Source organism: Bacillus rossius, chromosome 8, assembly GCF_032445375.1.
Source record: "Bacillus rossius redtenbacheri isolate Brsri chromosome 8, Brsri_v3, whole genome shotgun sequence".
In the NCBI taxonomy this organism is placed as follows: Eukaryota; Metazoa; Arthropoda; class Insecta; order Phasmatodea; family Bacillidae; genus Bacillus; species Bacillus rossius.
Window position 1 is genome coordinate 68,776,219 of NC_086336.1, and position 19,703 is coordinate 68,795,921.

The window sequence follows — 19,703 nt, forward strand, 5'->3', positions numbered from 1 at the left end:
ACTTTATTTCCTAACCTAAATTAAAACTAAGTGTATTTGGGAGGGGTCTGGGTTAGGGATAGACTCTAAGTGCGTCTCAGGCCGAAGCCTATACTCACAATCATGCAGGTTTTAAGCCATGCGAGAGAGGAAGCTTGTACAGCGATCTAACCTAACCTAACATAACCTAACCTAAACTAACCACTGTCAGAAAATCCTGAAGGGCTGCCCATCCAAGGGTCAACAATTCAGACAACATTCAAAAACTCTACTACTGCCAGAAAAATTCTGATGGGCTGCCCTTTCAAGGGGCAAGTTATCATGATTATTTAAACACTTAAAGAAATTGGATGGGCTGCCCTTCCAGTCACTGTACAAAAAAAAAAAAAACATTGCCAGAAAAATCCTGAAGGGCTGCCCTTCCAAGGGGCAACAATTCAGCTCCCCCTGTTTCCGAAGGAAGAAGGAACATCTTGTGAAAGGGACGAGAGACGCGGTGCGCGGCCAGGGACCAGAGAGAGGCGCGCTCTGCTGGAGCGACAGCTGCCTCGGACGCACCTTGCCCTGCTGCTGCTGCTGCTGCTGCTGCTGCCGCAGCTGCTGCTTGGCGTAGTGCGCCTGCAGGTACTCCAGGCTGACCTTGATCTCCTGCAGGAAGGCGACCGCCTCCTCGCGCGACATCTGCGGGGCAGAGCGCCAAGTTCCAGCGGCGAGGCACCGGGTCCCTTCGATGCATCGCTCCAATTGTATCGCTAACGATTAAACATCGATATCTTCCCACTTTACGTACTATTATAATTTACAAACTTTACCCACGCAGTAGTTATTATTTGTTAAGAATATGATATATTGAGTTTTTGACATATAAAGAAATTATACAAGGGGGCCCATATGAAACCATCACAAATGAAAAAAATGCCCAAAAATGGCCTTAAAAGACTCAAAATTTGCCAAAAATGCTCAAGAACACCTAATTTTTTTCTTTGCCTGAAAGCTAGGGGGAGCCACGGATCCACCCTGCCCATAGGTACGGGCGCCCTTGGAATTATATAATACAATTTCAGCTCTTTCTAGCAAAAGTGAATACTACTCATTGTTATTTTAAATTTTTTTTTTACTATTCTCTATGTTTCGATAGTTTTTTTCTCCAAATAGTTTTTTTTAAATTTTCTAATAATATTTAATGGAGTAATATTGTTATAGACTTCTAAAGATGTAAAGCGGAAAGAAGCAAACAAACATGTAGGTAAAAGAAAATTGATTTACAGATAATTTTAATAAAATAGTTTTTTACTTGGAAAAAAAATTAATTTAAATACGATATTATCGGAACAAAATATCGACATCAAAAAATATCGGCACTAAAATATCGATACCAAATTATTCATATCTCGAATCTGAGGTATCGATATTTCCAATATATCGATTTATCGTTGCCATTCCTAGTGACACTTGTACATGCCAATAGACCTGACTACCGACACCACGTGTTGCGTAATGGTAAAGATTATTATTTTTTTATGTGGAATGCGGGATGCTCCCTTTTGATCGCAAGATGAGGAGCGCTTCGCTAGACTTTAAGGAGAAGGAAGTTCGTCCTGCATGATATTGTTTCTCAGTTGTTTTAAGACACAGCAAGCGTCTGGTAATGAATCTCTTTTGTTTGAATTCCACAAAATATAAAAATATGTATTGTAAGTGCTAATTTGGTAACAGGAATTCACTAAGGAAACAAAACTCTGAATAAAATTACTTATCTCATTACGAAAAAAAATGACATGCAGGGATTGTTTTCTCTGGAATAACCAGAAACACTCGGAGAATATCAGCATAACTCTCCTCATGAATAAGCAGTAACACACGGGAACTCAAACAACAATCTTGTCAGAAATATCCTGGAGCACACGGAGAATACCAACAATATTTTAACATGAATATTCAGGAGCACGAGGAGAAAACAAACGAAAATTTTCCTATATCAAGATAAATTAACTACAAAAATTAATAAAGAAATTAAACTGAAAAATATTAAGAATAAAAACTAAAAACTTAAAAATTACAAGAGCAGCTTCTGCCAGCTTGTGAACTTCTGCTTTGTTCAGCAAGGATAGAGTTCTAGCAAAAGCCAGTATATTTTGTAATTTTTTGCTTTACTTTGGTGCTTTATAAAAAATCGCGTCTATGTTCCGCAGATACCTAATGATTTGCCAGAATTTAGACTCAGAATTGAAGAGGCTATAGATTCCATTACTCCGGACTTGTTAACCAAAGCGTGGAGATAATGTTACTTTATGTTGGATGTGTGCCGTATAGCTAAAGTTGAATGTGCCGAACATTTGTAAAAAAATCTTGGTTAGTTTACCTTAAATTTGATGTATGATTCGTTGTATGCAGTCTAAAGTAAACTGTTCTAATATATAATTGTAACTGGGACATTGTTTTACAAACATTCCGCATGAATAGGGACAGAAAAAATTCGCGGGTTCAATGACCTGCAGGATGAACTCCATAGTTCTACGTACACTCGGTCAAATGTCACCCACTCATTGGCTGCTGTCTTGTGAGACGTTCCAGCGAAGCAGCCTGTGATTCGATAAAGCTTTGGTTGGGTGTTTCTCATTGGCCCAGAGTCATCCAGGTGAGTTGTGAGCCAATAGCAGAGGCAGCACTGAGATATAAATATTTGTATTTTAGCCTATCGCGAAATGAATCCGCGAATTTTCCGGTCTCTACGCATAAATGACTGCACAATGAAACAAGCAACATGGCGTGTGCGGTACAGAGACCTGTCCCGGTAGATACGGAGGTATTGTCCGCGAAGTACAGTCAGTTTAGGTGGACAGTGACGGAGGACCACACGCGCCCGGACATAGCAGTGCCACGTGTCCGACCGGCGAGCATGTGTACAAGTGCGGGTGGCTATCAGCTTTCCCTCTCCCTACCTCACCAGGTCTCGTCAGCTGGTGCTTCTAGCGCGGTGTCTCCTCTGGACTGGCGCGCGGTCTTCTCGCCGTGCACATGAGCGGTGACCGTAACATTATATGGCCGAGAAATGAAGATGAAGGTGTAATGCAAGTCCCTTAGGTGCTTTCAAGAATCTGTACCGGTTGTTTTATCGCCAGAAAATTACTCTGAAAACATGCGTTTTAGCCATTTTAACTCTTCTAAAAATACAGTTTAAAAAACTTAATCCGAAATCAAAAGTACTTTTCGGCCCTCAGCGAACTATTAAATGCTTTTCGTAAGCAGACCCCACTCGGATGTGTTGAGTAGTTTTGAAATCGCGTTGTTTTTCCTGAAGCTCTGCGCACCGTGTGTGTGCCCGGGTAAGGCGGGGGCCTTAACCCTTCACCCAGAGCATACCAGACGAGCGGTGATTTGACAGCGAGCACACAATTGCTCTGTAACTAGCCCTCTACACACACTCGAACCCTCGCTGGTGTCGACGCAACCACCCCCCCACCCTCCACACACACACACACACACACACGTGGTGCACGGCAAACAATGGAGGCGGCGCTTTAATCTTCGGCTGGCACTCGGCGAGATAATGGAATTAGGCCCTTCTGGCCGGACGCCCGAGCGGTGAATATCCCCTGAACCAGCCTGTCTGCTGGGGATAGCACGGGTTGCTTTTTCATTGGTCAGTAGCGTTAACCTATCAACATAATCGTATACACGAAATAACATTAATTCATTCATTCAGGAAACACCTTATCTCCCTAAAATAATTATTTCACAATGACAATGTTTTGTTTAAAATAATTTTTTTATACATGTTATATTTTAAATCTTATATTAGTTTGTTTGTGGTTCTAAGTTGGTAAGACAGCCAAGTGTTTATGGATCGCCCCTGGATCTGGCGTGAGGATGCTGTCAGCTGCGTGGGACAGCAGCGCTGCCTGGCGTGCAACAGTTCCCCTAGCCCAGGGGTCGGCAACCTTTTGAGTCGGAAGAGCCAAAAATTAAAATTTACAAAATTTCAATGTTTTTAAAGAGCCACAAAAATTTTTCTTGCCAACAATAAATAGTACCTACTTGCATAGATAAAGTTTTTTGATGAAAAAACTAATCTATTTATTTATAAGAAAAATTTATTCATATATAAGCCTATCTGTTGGGTGGGCCCGTAAGTACTCGGGCGGATGGATGGCTTTAAATGGATAATTTAACTGCTTGATGACATTTTGTTTAGTAAAATATAACAAGCGTGGAAAAAAACCAGACTTACTACTGGTTTGTAATAAAAAAAAGTATTTTCTGTATAAATGACTGGTGATGCAGTATTTCTGGTACGGAACTAAAGAGCCGCAGCTTCACATCCAAAGAGCCGCATGTGGCTCGCGAGCCGCAGGTTGCCGACCCCTGGACTAGCCGCATGACGCGAGACAGCGGGACAGTGTGACAGCGTAACAGCGAGACAGCGGTAAAGCGTGACAGCGATACAGCGAGACAGCGGGACAGCCTAGTGTGTGCCAGGGGCCTAGCCAGGGGGGGGGGGTAGGGGTTCAACCCCCCCCCCTTAGCCCCAAATCTTTAATTAATTTCTTATTCATCACTCAAACAAATTTCATATTAAAATTAATAATATTTAAACCATTACAATATTTAAATTTAAGAACCGAAAACTGCTAAAATAGCACTATTTTACACCTTAAAATCCAAATTTTCCCGGGGGAGGACCCCCGGACCCCCTGCTTTAATACGGGGGGGGGGGGGCCATGCTTCTTAACACCCCCCATACACAAATCCTGGCTACGCCACTAGTGTGTGCGCTCCCCGCTGTGAGAGTGTGCGTGAGATTGTTTGCGAGAAGTTAACTAACAAAAAAATTGAACCAATTACAAAAAATTTTTTTACTGTTATTAAGCAGTATCATTCGAGATGAACCTCGGCTGTGTCATATAAGAACCTAAGCCGGAGAAAAAACGACCGAACTGACTGTATTGTAGGTTACAAGCGAGTTACGGGAACATGATAGTTCCTGTTGTCGCTGTCACACGAGCATGTGAGGAAACGGCGGCGGCCGCCGCGCCCTGCAGGCTCTGACTCCAATGAGAGGCGGGCGGAAGTCGAGTGGAGGGTGTCATTCACACCGCATTGTCCAGTCCCAGGTGGTGGCATTGTTCGTGAATGTTTACTAATCATTAACAAGCAAGCCGGTGAATTAACAGTCTAGTTACAGTTGCAGTCTGTGGCACTGAAATAGCCCGCGGAGAGCGAAAATTTACTACAAATTTAATATATAAACTTAAAGTTATAATTTTCACGTGTTAGCCATTAGTGTACGTTGCATGCTCCATTTTGTACGGGTACGTTACATAATAAGTAATAAACCTACTTAGACACATCATTAGTAGAGACCGGAAAAATTCGCGGATTCATTTCGTGATAGACTAGAATCCAAAAACGTTTGCCTCCTTAAGGCATCAGTGATTGGGCCACAGTTTATCTGAATGGCACTTGGCCAATGAAAAACCTTTAACAAAAGAAGTACCGAATCACTAGCGTCACAGTTAACAGGTTACACGAGTCAGTAGCCAATGAGCAGATGTTATTTTCCCGCGTGCATAGAGGATCATGGAGTCTATCCTACAGGTAATTGAAATAGCGAATTTTTCCGGTCTCTAATCATTAGCTTTTAAAATTATAGCATTATTTTTTGTTCCATTATGATGACGTCAGTTAAGGAGTCCAAAAGTTGAACAGTGTGTTACGAGCGGTATGGTGAGGGGCAGCGAAGTGACCAAGATGGCGGCCTGGCGTGCGCGCTGTTGGGGGGTCATCAAGGGGGGTTGGTCGAACGCCCGCCTGGAAGGAAGGTTCGGCGAGAGGGCACATCGACCGCAGGCACGCGACACCGCGCCTTCGTGCACCCCCCCCCCCCTGCCACCCCACCCTCCAGCGTGATCGGTGCCGCGAGATAGGAAGCCAACATGGCGACCTGGACAATAAAAACCTCCCCCCCTCTCTCCCGAGGGTGATGGATGTGCCTCTGCCGTCAGCCCTGCCACACCAGCCAGGTACTCGCCGAACACGCTTGTCGCATTAGCCAGGCTTGTTGTTTGAGGCAGACATAGGGAGGAAGCACGAGGCACCAGCGATGATCAAAACCACGCCATTGAAAAGAAAAAATGACTACTGACAAAATTTAAAGAGGACTTACAAATCATAAATTGATACTCATTTATATATATATATATATATTTTTTAAGTGGTAGAAGTTTCACGTGGTAAAATTACATTATTTTAGTATATTTGGTAAACTCAAAAGGCTGGAACCATTTTTTTTTACCTGGACTGTACTTTTCGTTGACAACGAGGTCAGCACCGATGGTAGCACACAACGACCCACGTCAGTGATTACGGAGAAGATATCGGCCATGGCCTACAGTGAGCAACAATCACAGCTATCACCTGGAGTGATTTCCAGGAACCATGGGAAACTTAAGTTTGGGCATCCAAGTCCTTTACAATGCAGTGCAGTGTGCAACACCTACCCACCTCGCTCCACGTGTCAAGGGTAAGAATGAGCTGCCACCATCTCCTCATCCTTTTTCCTTTCCACCAACAGGAGGATGGTGCGGCTGTGTCTATGGTAGGTCTGGTCGAGCGTACTACGCAAGCGGGAAGGGTACATACATTTAGTCTGGCGAGACCTTTCTGCGAGGAGTCTCACCAACTAATCAGGACAGACCTATATATTCCACCGTGTCCTGCAGCCAGTGCTGTGGTAGGTACAAGGGCTATATCGCCAAGACATCTCCCGGCACGTGTGTACAAATGCATTTAAATGATGAACGGGAGGAGAAAAAGGAAAAAAGGGAAGAAATAAGGGTTTATGTCTATTCGACATTGAGGTCATCAGAGATGATTATTGAAGAGATGCGAATGGAACACAGACGGAATGTACTAGTGGAAGAAAACAGAAGAACCCCAACCAAAACCCGCTGAATCCGGCGATACACCCCTGAGAAACCACACTGAGGCGAGTCGCATAATAAGTCTCACTACCCTCGACCATATCCAGACACAGGATGCTGAGTGCTAGTTCTTCGTCCTGAGGCTGAGTACTGAAACACCCCCCCCCCACCCCTCTCGCAGGTTTGACCTCACCGGGAACCGAATCTGGGTTACCTTCAGGGCAACTTTTGGTGACCTGACCACTCACCACCGTGTTTACAGCAGGTCGCATGGTTGGGCGAATGACAGTGGCGAACACCGCAGGAAGCACAGAGCGAAACTCGCACTCACCAGCCCCTCTTGCAAGAACTCCTCGATGGCCAGGGTCACGCCCTTCTCGTCGCCGGTCCAGAACACGTACTCTGCCATGTCCTGCGGCGAGTACTGCACCCCGGAGAATGCGCCATACTTCTCCAACTGCATCAAATAAGTTAATTTTCAGGTTAGACAGAAGAAGTCAAACACTCAAAGTTATTAACTACTTGTTGGATTCTGGGTTGTAGATGATGATGTGCCCAATGTTTCGGCATGCCCTGTTGCAGCCATTATCAAGGGCAATAAACAACAGTTGTTTATCTTGATAATGACCTTCAATAAGTAGTTATTGCCTCTAGCCTACAATGTAGACTCAAGGTTATTATCATAAGAATGGGTCCTCTTCCAAAATAACTTCCCTTTAGCAAAATTCCAGCCATTTACTTTTATCTTCTCATAAATTGTAGGTCTCGTGAGAGATGGGGCATGAACCTTCATACATACAAACTCATTGACACATAAACCTGATGTCTCAGTGTGGATAAAATTAAAGGACACATGTTGCAAGGACAAAATATACATTAGTCTGTGTACATGCATAGGGAAGTTGGCAAATATTTTACAATTGGTTTGGTTATGGAGACTATGTCCACGTACATGGAGCCTGCGCTCGTGAAGACGTCCCCCGCAATGCAGCGCGCGCGTCGCATGAATGTAGCACGCAGCGACGAGCAGATCGAAGCTGCTTGGGGAGCTTCGGCTATACTCATTTCCGCGGGCTTGGCGGTGGAAATGGTTACGAGCGGCGCTTCCTGTTTAATGCCTCTAGATCGTTCGATTTTGCTATCGGCTGAGGTTCTGGAAGTATATTTACCCCCTATTTGGAGGACTAGTGAGAGTCTTCGCTCCGAAATCATGTTGAGGCCCTGAGTGAGAGATGAGAAGTCAGATGTTGTTGAAGTGTTTGTCAGCAGCAATTGGGTCTAGAATTTTCAGAGTCGGCTGTTACGAATGGTAATTGATATTCACCGGGACTTGAAATTTCTATCTATTCAGGGCAACTATGGTGCGTTTCAACAGTGTGGCTGGGAGCGACGTGTGTTTGAGCGAGGGCAAAAGTCAAACTTTGATGTGGACATTGATTTTGGAAGGTGACAGTGTGTTGGTGTAGACATACTTACAACACCATTAATGAAGGACTTAGCCTGTTAACGACTTCTGAACTTGTGTTTATTACGACACCCTACAGCTGCCGTCGTACGCTGATAAAAGGCACGCAGTCTCGTCTGAACGAGTCGTTAAATTTGAGGAATGTCTTGGTTGCCATGAAATTTTGAACAGTCATTAATTGTATGTTGAGAAATGCCTAGAAGCTGCAACACAAGCTCACGAAATGGACGATCGCCACGGACTACTGAAGGGCTGCTCGCTGTCCACAAACATACCACAATCTCTGCAGGTAATTCTGTAACACTGCCAGTCGTTCCACATAAACATATAATGAAGTAATCAAACTTTGAATGACGTCTTTGAAGTTTCTTGTCGAAGTGTGAAACGGGCTTTAATACTTTACACACTTGAGCAAATATATCCTGCTCATTGGCTGCTGAATCGAGATTTTTCTAGATGTGGGTTGCCCGTGATTTAATCATTCTTTGGCCCAGAGTCCTCCTGATGAACAGTGAGCCAATAGCAGGAGCATCTCAAAGGTATGAGTCTTTGAGTTTAAGCCTATGAATCTGAGAATTCTTCTCGTATCTGACCTTTAGCTTTGGTAGGAAACACGGGGGACTCACCATGTTCGGCATGTCTGCAGCTGGGGCGGACCGCCGCTCGCCGTTCTCGGTGACCTGGGATCCATCGGCGCCGCGCCGGCCCTGGCTCGAGTCCTCGACCAGCGTCTTGTGCACGCCGCGTGCAGGGATGTCCACCTCGGTGCGCACCTTGCTGGAGGGCGTGGCACCGGGCTCTTGAGCCAGCTCCATTTTCTGGTCGACCCTGGCCACCAGCGAGCCGTCCCGGTTCACTGCGCACGTGCCACCCGTTGTCAGCTCAGTGGTAGATCGGGGCAGGTGCCAGCAGTACTGATAATCTCAAAGGACTAGGGACACTGTTTAGTTAGCTGAGTGAGCTAGAGGGGTTAAGGTGGTGATGATGCTGGGGTGGACAGCCTCAGCCTCTCACCATAGCTGAGGCTCTAACGGCTTCCCGATTGCATGAATGGGGCATCTGTTTCCATCGCCTACGGAGGCACCAGGGCAGAAAAATGTATGCCAAGAGCACTTTGGGTAAGCAAAGAAAAGCTTGGGGGCTAACACCACCATGAACTTGTACTTTTTGTCAATTCAATGATAAGATGGGCCTTCACCACGCACCATTACGCACAGATGCCCAAAGCTACTGAATGTGTTGCCAAACCAGAGAGTTTGGATAGAATCTGCAACCTTTGCCATGTGGGTTGGATTTAATAATGACCATGGACGTAACAAAACTTTTTTATTTGCAATAAAAAAGCTGTTCAGCTCCAACTTCGAAGGTGTCTTCCAGCCTAGCAAATCATTTTAGGTAATTTATTATTAATTCAAGATAAACCTACAGCCAAGGTTCTTGGTCAAATTTTAACTCTTCCAGAATAAGTAGATATTCATCAGTTCATTTACTCTTTTTGTAGGTATCAAACAGTTATAATTCACTTTAAATTTTGAATTGAACATACAGCCAATGTGTTCCATTTATCAACAGAGCAATTTAATTCCATACCATCCAGTGAAATAACCAGAGTTTTCTTGGAATAATGTTTGCTAATAGGCAATTTTTACTAGAGTGAAGAAATGGACATGATTTTATTTATCTTGGCATTAAAAAAAGTGGTATAGTTGTAAAATACCGAACTCACATTCATGTGGATTAAGGCTCAAATACCAGTATAGCTATCTTGTATTTGGTTTCCCGTTATTTCCCAAAATCATTTTAGGCACATAAGCCATGTTTCATTCCTTCAAAAATTTTCATTGTGTTGTGTCTTAATGATGTTGCTGACTACTAGATGTAATTCCAAACAAATAAATTAGCCTAGTGAAAAACGTATCAGGAACATTTTAGGATCCCCATTAGTCACCATGTTTTAAAGGTGGTAAAATTTTGCAAACATCTAAAGGATGCTGTGACTAAAGAACTTGCAAAGCTTGTTCTTGCTGAAGAGACTTTGCGCGAGTGTTGGCTCACCTTCTTCCTTGGTCTCGGCATGTCCAGACCGTTGCCCGTTCACCTCCGAGTACACGGACGAGTGTGACTTCAGCACCGAGAAGGTTTTACCTGTGGTACAAGCATTATCTCTGCAGGACCACACAGATATAGCGCACTGGATGTATAATAACATTTACTCACGATGAGTCAAAGCACCAGATGTTTGAGTGGTGATCCCGATTTTTGGTGAGCTAGCTGGCACGCAGACTGCATTACAGTAGTCTATCATTTGCCTACCTACATGATCACATGCAGTTTCAAATGCACCTTATACCTAGCACTAGGTCGTGGGTTCGAAACCCAACTCTGTTCAGGTAATATTTTGTTATGAAGACATCCTTTACTTCCCAAAAAGCTCTTCGATCATGATGCACTCGGTACAAAACATAACTTTTGGGAGTTGGAACCTTATACATTGGCTTTATGATGTTCCCAATGAATTAAAACACCTATACTTGCAGTTTACATATATTCTATACTTAATATTTCAAAAATAAAAATAGCCTTTACTAAATAAATATTTATTAAACAATTTCAGGAAAATAAAAAAAATAAGTTACCTATATAAAAATATAAAAATTAAAATTTATTTATATAATTCAATAAGATAGAATCATTAAACTTTATTTCATTTAGTTTAAGTATTTAATATATCCTACATAATAACAAATGCCAGGAAATGTTATTCATCAAAACCAGTTCCATTCCAGTTCATTTGCAATTGCATATGAACCAACTATTTTGATTAATAAATCAAATGACAATAAAACACATTTTAGTGACCAAACGAAACTGTGAAGTTTATTCAAACAATTTCGATCTTAATTAAAATTAAAAGGCAAAACACACATACCATGCGGTCTCTTAAAACAAATCGAGGCTGAACTGGCAAGACCAACAAAATGAATTCTAATTGTGCATTCTCTTTCATGGAGCCATCACTCTCATTCTGCAACAGACGAGGCTATCGTATTACATGCTAATCCCCATGTTTGCTTACTGAAGGGAATTCATTTAGTCTGCGGTTAAATGAACTCTTTTGAAAGCTTTGTTTTGTTTCTTACTTATACATGGTTATTGCTTGACACCTTTTGGTGAAATTAACACTTTCATGGGCCTAGGTTCTTGTATTATTACTTGGAGAATATGAAAAAAAGTTAAATATTTTTTAGGAAATTAAATATGTTTCTGTTCAGCTAATTTTAAAGGTGGCTACCTGGCTGGGTCACAAATAGCCGTGCAGAACTCCGGGTGTTAAAGTGTGATTTACAAACTGTTTAAAATTTCTTAAAAGAGTATCTGATAATTTAAGAACGATTACACTCTTCTATGGAAGTTTCGTTAAATGATTTCGTTTTTAACACGTGTTTTGTGAACAGTGAAAGAGGCTAACATGGGTGATTTCATGGGTGTATGAAAAATTTTGTATACAGTATTGTTTGTAGGATAGGCATTTGTCTTTAATACTACATCTTAAAATCTTATGGTTATTACTTAAAGTACCTTAGGGGCACATTACCGACGATGAGAGTGGGCGTAAGTTCGGTGTCTAGCCTGAAGAGGTGAAGATGCATGTACTAAGTGTGAGCCAGTGCTGCCTTTAGCGGCTACATGCTTTTAGAGCTTTTGGATCCAACCAGGTGCCCCTTAACTTCAACAATATTACAACTTAATATGATCTAAATAAAAAATTGTTTTGTATGTTTACAAATTAATGGTTATTCATCTGTCACGAACAGTGTTGATTTTCAAATGTGCATTTTCAAAGTGTTTTCATTTTATACGAAGCACTTATGACACTCTGCCTCTCACCCCTGTCCCAGAACTGACATGTTTCCCCTACTGTAACGCATTACGTTTTTTTAAAATATGAATGAATTTCTGCGAAGTTAAAAAAAAAAAGCACTGTCGGAGTAGCGATAGCACAGAGTTCAGGGAACTTACCGAACGAATTCTTCAAATCCTCTAGCTGCTTCACCTCGTCGAAGGACTGGAACACAGAGCAGAGAAGCCGTGGATCAGAGAAGGCAGCAAGTTCCTGTTCCCCCCCCCCCTCCACCCCTCCAGGGCCCGTGGCCGCCGTCGATACGGAGAAGTTTCCCGAACAATAAAAGTCGTGCGAGCCACGGCCGAGACTCTGGCGTATTACTTCCCGCAACTTGGCGAATACTAGCGGGAACAAATCTTTCATTTCAAAGCTACCCTAGACCTCCCAGCGGGAGGAGGGGAGTACAGGGGAAAGACGAGTGTTAAGGGCTTCGCAGCGAAAGGAAGGGCTGCAGGCGAGATGTGACCTAGTGGTTGTCGTGTCGCGGCGTGTTCGACAGGCGGGCTGAGTCCTGCGGGGTTTATTCCGAGTTTCTCGTTTATTCTATATCTCACAGTTTCGATGTCGATTCCGACTAGTGACCCGGAAATATCGCTAATTCGTATGGTGTCAGACTAACATTCAAAGCCTTGTGTGTATTCTAATAACATTTTTTTTTTTCGATTGGCTGATTATTAAGTGAGAACCTAGTTTTTCTCATTAAACACAACTACGTGATTCACTCACTTGTGCCCTAACTGGTCATAGTTGGATCACGGTCTTAGAGGGGCGTGTCCAGATAAATGCGGTACAATCTCGGACACAGTGCGAGATGATGAAGGTTTGCAGTCTAGCCTGCAGTCAAATGAATCTGCGAAAATTTCCGTACCTCTAATTCCGACCTACTGCTCGCCAGCCGATCGGCACAAATCGGTTTCGCTGAGAAGTGTTTTAAAATTCTATTCTAAGGACGGCTTGCACAGTCGTAACTTGAGGCAAATTAAAGTTTTTTTTTCTTATTTGTAGAGACCTGCAAAATTCGCGGATTCATTTCGTGATATGCTACAATTCAAATAATTAAACCTTAGCGCCATAGGTGTGCCCAGACATTTCCATTAAGGGGGGCCCTGCTAAATTTTTTAATCAGAAGCTGAATTTAGAATCTTAAATAGCCTAAATACATTCACTCATTAACTTGTTTATATTTTTGTGCAGTATCGACGAGATATGTTTACTAGTTAATATTTATAACCATATAATTTTAACAATCTTGAAAATATGTTTTTTTCTTCCATAGACAATGTTTAAAGGGTACTTACACATTTCCCCCCCCCCCCCTCGAATTTCCAATAGCTTGGTCCAGATCTACCTTGAAATGAACTTCTTTTTAGTGAATGCAAACACAGCAATTCAGACAACAGAACTTTAAGAAACCTCTTAAATTTTTTTTTTGCTTGGCCATTTTAAGGGACCTTGTGTTTTAAATAAACTAAGGTGGCTGTATTTACAGAACGATAAAATGTTTAAAAATATAGTTAATTAGCACGCTGCAACACTGAAAAACAGTTGGAGTGTCACAGTGCCAGGAATATACGAATATTAACGAACGCATTAGAGAAAATGCCGATCTGAGTGATTACATTAGGGGGGGGGGGGGCATGGCCCACCTGGCCCCCCCTGTAGGCACGCCTATGCTTAGCGCTGCTTCTGCAATTGGTTCACTGTTAATCTGGAGGACTGAGGGCCAATTAGAGACCCTCACTCAAAGAAGTGTCGAATCACAGACACTCGGTCGAGACGACTCACAAGTCAGCAGCCAATGAACAGGCGGTATTTGTCCGGGTGTGTAGAGTGTAGTAGAGTCTATCCTGGAGTTCATTGAATCCGCGAATTTTGCAGGTCTCTATCCATTTGATTAACCTGCAAAGTTTTTGGCTTGTATTCGGCTCACCTGACTTTGCAGGCGTCCTTTAAGTGTTCTATCTGCTCGCTCTCTCGGCAATGTTACCACTCCCTCCTGGAGGTTACAGGCAAACAACATGGCGACACCCGACAGCCGCTCGATCTTCACAATTCAGCACCAAGGCGTAGTTATCTGCTTAAACTCCACTCTAACTGGTCACTGATAAACTTGCCATTGTGACACCCATCTTTAAAATACATAGCCTGGTGGTTGTAGTGCTAATGAGCTAAAGGAACATGGTTAAAAATTCGACAATATAATTTTTTTTTACTTTTTTTTAAATTACAGATTACTTGACTATGCAAATTGTGTTCTAAGCAAATATAAAGAATACGATTAAATTTATCCTATTGTTATAATATTATTAAAAACACAGTACAGTCCATTGGATTATTTCATACTGGGTAGGCTTATAACCTCTTTTTTTTTTTACTTAACGTAATATTTAATTAATTACGTTTATTAGAAAATGAATTTCCATGAATTTGCATAGCAAATAAAAATAAAACTTTATAATGGTACAACTATCCTTCAATACTTAATAATTTATAATCATCTAGCGTGTGTGGAAACTTAAGTTTATATTTTTTTTTTAACAAGGTGGGCAGTATTTTAATGAAATTCCTTGCCGAAATCAGATCCAAGCCCAGGGTTAGTATTTTTTCAAGTATTTGTGATTTTATCAAAGATTTTTCAATAGGTATATATTTTAACCTTTCGCTCTACAAATCGAATAATTCGTTAGTCGATGTAGCTGCTCTGGTAGCGAATTCTAGCGGCGGGCGTGGAACTGCGTAAATCGCGTTCAGAAATTTAGTAATTGTTATTGATTACTGGTCCATATAATTAGTAACCTTTATTTATTGTAAATATTAGTGATCGAAATTGTGTTTATAAATTTTTTCAAGTATATTTATATAAGTTAGTTTATGCTCCCGTATGTATAATTTATCTGCATTATAAAGTATAAATTAATACATTATTTAATAAATAATTAAAATTAATAAATTGAAATACAACTTCAGCATAATTATTTATTTTAATCATTAATTAAAATGTATCTCGATTAATTTACTACATTAAATAATTAATTTCATCCACATGTTTATATTTCGATTGAATACTGATTAATTCAATAAATTTAAAATAGTCCATTGTCCTTAATAAAAATGAAGTATAACTTCTCAAGCACGTACATAGGTACCTACACACAATTTTTTTTTAACGGTTCAAAAAATTTGAAGTTTTGTTAGGACGTGCAGCTATGTTTATTTCGTCGTTATTTTCCATGACGGTGTTGTGTTTGCAGCTCTTGAAAGGGACACCGAGGCAGGGAAATAACGCAGCACTGGGTGAGGCAAGGGCGGGCGTATGTAACCCGATCAGCGCCGTCTTTCCTCCAGAGACATCTAGCGGGACTCGCGTTACTCGCGGGCGAGATTACATCCGCGAGGAGCGCTGCAGTCGGCGACAGACCGGGTGTCGGGGGAAGCCTTCTTTTCACAGAACAGAGAGCCAAACGCCCCGTCGTGCATCTTCGGGTTATTCTTATTCATTGTAAATAAATATGGCGGTGTTGATAAAAGGATACTAATGGTCAATTAGGTTAGGTTAGCTACATTATAAATACTTTAAAACATTGTGGACGGTTGATTTGGTTAGGATAGCTACATTAAAGACACGGAAAAAAAACATGAACTTCGGGGAACTTCGGGTTTTGGCTCTCTCGTCTGTGAAGAGAAGGCTTCCCCTCCACCATGGCCCCCACAAGGGTGGGACTAGGTGGACCCCTAGGTCTAGGGCCCGGGCCCAGCAACCGTTTATTGTTAAATGTTTAACTATTATAATTTTTTACAAAATAAAAAAAAATGAATATTTTTTCCAATTAAATTTTAGAAGCTTTCACACACCTACAGCTCATTTTATTTTTCTATAACTATTATCATTGTTACCTTAGTGTGTGAAACAAATATAAATACTTGCTGTGGTTATTTTAAAGTAAAATAATTTTATAAACAAAGCTTAGTTTGGACTAAAAAAAAAAAAACCATAATTATACACTGTATTTTCAGGTTAAATAACATTCTAAAAAGAGTGTAGGTAAGAAATAACCATGCAATTATAATGTAGCACGTGACTGTAAAATTGGGGGGGGGGGGGGCCCTTCCGATCCTGGGTCCAGGGCTCGTTATCGAATATGGGGGCCATGATCTCCACTGCTAGTAGCTTTGAATACATATACTGTATAGAAGTCGCGAGTGGATAGGATTTACTCTACGTTTTTCAGGAGCGTATGATGAGCAGCTTGGGAACTTCACCGCTGCGGTGCGCTGCCGTAACGCCCTGTATCGTCTTAGTTGTTATTTACACGTTAGAGCGCAGCGCTGTCGTCTGCTGTCATACCCCGCACCCCTCATCCATCATTCACTGCAGCTTAAGGTCGTTCAACGGGAGGGGGAAGGGGTGTTTGAAGAGTTCGACACTTGACCGCTAGGGACCACCACAAGTCGATGCCCTAGAGATGGTGGCGATTGCGGCGGTGAATTAACCAACTACCTCAAACCGTATTAGAAATTTTAACCTGGGCTGGCGACTTCTATACAGTATATATATTCAAAGCTAGTAGTCATACTGGACCTGGTACTTCCTTTTTATAGATATCTGGTGTTTACCAACAGAACTAGTATTTTGTTTGTTTGAGAGTAAATGTTTCCTCTTTTAACAATGATCTTCTGTACCTCTTTTTTGATGCGTAAACACATTAGCTCTCGGTATTCAGCATTGGTAGGAGTAATTCAGTAAAAAGGGAACAGAAATCGATAAACTGAAAATGTGTCACAAAGATGGTGGACCCACGTATTGTGCCGTGTATTAAGTATTTAGGCACGTTTTATTTAAAATTTTGTAATCTGAAATAGTTTGGAAATATTATTTTTTTTTTCTCTCATCTTATTTTCTTTACGGCCAGGCCCTCAGCCTCTGTTCTCAGAGGCGAGCTGATTTTCTTTCCCAGCCTCATGCTAGGCTAGCATTCTGGCTAATATTTCTCCCGCCTCCAGGCACGTCGGAGCCGGTAACGTTATTTCTTCGCGGGTCTCCTTTTGCTAAGAGCAGCTTGTGAAGCAGTGCTGAGCCCTGCTAACTCTGTCACGAATCGGTATAAGGTTCACTAGCAGCAAGACACGACAGGAGGATCCCGTGGGCCTTGTGTCCCACAGACCATGCGTTTTTTGAAGCCACCCCCCGCCTGCTCACCCACCCTCTCTTCTCAGAAGTGGCTAGGAGCGACGACCGCTCGAGTGCGTTAACCGAAGTCAAGGCCATCTCAGGCTTGACAGCCGCAGTTACGATTCTGCACCTTAACGACACCTAGCGACGGCTGTAGTAACTAATGCCACTGGTGAGGCGTCGGCAGCGCCGACACTACCGCGCTCGCGCGGAGGTAACGACAACCTCTCCCCTCCTTATGTCTCAGGCCGCTAGGTGGCACCACTGGTTACTCCATTAACCCCCTAGCTTGACACTCTCGTCGGTCACTAGTCGATTTATTAGTACTTCCTCTCGCCACCAAAAGATAGCGCCTCAGTCGCGCAGTCACTCCAGTAAGATCTAATTTTTTTTATGCCGGACACCTTCGGGTGGACTCGGTAATTTTCGGCTCAGAGCCTACCCCCCCTCCCATTCTCTAGAGACCCCGCGCTTATGATATTCAGGTGATATCCCGCTCTGAACAGACTTCGGTGCGCGCCTCCGGACTGACTGGTACCGTTTGTATCTGCGATCTTCTGCGAATCATCGACATCGTATATTATGTAGTCTTCTCAGACTAAAGGGATGGAGTCCCTAGCTAAAATTATTAACCAGTCAGTAGTTTAGTTGGAAGTAGAGAGAAACTTAGTTTTTTTATATAAATTATTTTTTTAATTAATCATGATGACTTCCGTGGCTACCGCGAATCGTGGTTCGAGTTTGCGGAGACGAGACGCCCGCTCCTGAGCGCCAGGACCAACACCCTGTTTTGGTAAGTCTTGACGTCATCCCCCCCCTTTAATTTCCCTCTATTGGCCTTTTGCGCCATTTAAGTATACTGTCTGGAAACAGGTCTAATTCTTTGGAATTTGGACTTTTGTTTCAGACAGGGTTCCAAGTTTGGGGCAACCAAAATCCTCTGCCAGAACCTCTGGAGTCGGTTCCTGCGCAGAATCCAACATCATTAGGCCTACTACCTTGATCACCGTCTACCTACAGCCCCGGGTGATACCCGCATAATTCTATCTTTTTATTCACGAACCCAAGATTAGTGTAACCCAGTTAAGACAGCGGACAGTAAAATGCAGTTCGAGGAGAAGAAATTTATATTATGTTTTGGAAGGACTATATGTACAATCTTTAAAGTTACCAATGTTAATTTCATTCTTGTTTTTAAATATTTTAATTTTTGTTATACATTCAGGGCCGGCCCTATCGTAAATAACGTTAAGGAATATCATATAATAAGTGTAATTGTGAGTTATGTAAATAAGATCACTTATCAATGAAAAACAGTCTTTACTAAGGAAAATTTAATCTATAAAAAAAAGAACAATGATTAATAAAATAAGGAAGTCTATAGACGTAACAGTTGTTTTTATTTATTTAATATATAATAACGATCCTTTTACTCCCAAGTATTTGTAGGGAGTCCCTAAATTTTCTTTGTTTACTCCTAGTGTCGCCTCTGTTGTTGACTTTTATAGCTATTAATTGAGGGCCTCAGTAATCAAAGCTTCCAAATCTGTTAACCTTATTATTTAATTATTCTTTAAGACACTTGGGGTATTACAGTATATAGTCACTTTCTTGAAAAAAATTAGGGGACATACCAAACGTATATGTGTAGCAAACTAAAGTTCATAATAGTACAACTATCCTTTAATAATCGAGGCAATGCCATTGCAAAGAAGGTAAGTGCCACATTTCACCACAGTGACATTTCCCCAGGAAAAGAAAAATCTACTGAAGATACAAAAGGGAACATGATCCAAAAGTACCACACATGTTATCATAATAGAACGATATAAGACAGTGGTAGTGTATTTATTTTCCTTCATTGGTTTTTCTTTTCCCGAAAAAAAAATTAATGGCACTTACTTCCTTTTTATTGTGAACGCCTCAATTTATGTTATAATTTATAGTCATGAAAAGAAATATTGACAATATAAAAATACGCAATACAATTTTTACAATCCTTAGTTATCACTGAAATGTAGAGATAGCGCAAAGTTCGTCATACTGTAGAGAGACAAGAAACGGTTAGACTAAATATAATAGATGTTATGTTGAATACAAGTATTTCGTCGATAAATCTTTACTGTTAAATCATAAATGTTGAATCAGCTCTATAATGTTGTAGGAATTATTTACAGACTGATATCTCTCGTTAGTAAATACAAATATACATACCCATACCTAGTGATACATGTGTTTTAAAATATTCCAGGTTAATATTGC

General features: G+C 41.6%; 1 protein-coding gene across 1 annotated transcript in view; it reads right to left on the reverse strand.

Annotated features, from left to right (window-relative positions):
* LOC134535407 (uncharacterized) overlaps positions 1–19,703 on the reverse strand; it is a 115,231-nt gene that overhangs the window by 6,788 nt on the left and 88,740 nt on the right. The window contains exons 5-9 of the mRNA XM_063374480.1: positions 12,388–12,433; positions 10,423–10,512; positions 8,994–9,223; positions 7,234–7,359; positions 538–660 (exon numbers count right to left, since the gene is read on the reverse strand). Coding sequence (XP_063230550.1) covers positions 538–660; positions 7,234–7,359; positions 8,994–9,223; positions 10,423–10,512; positions 12,388–12,433 — 615 coding nt within the window. The remainder of the gene's footprint in view (positions 1–537; positions 661–7,233; positions 7,360–8,993; positions 9,224–10,422; positions 10,513–12,387; positions 12,434–19,703) is intronic.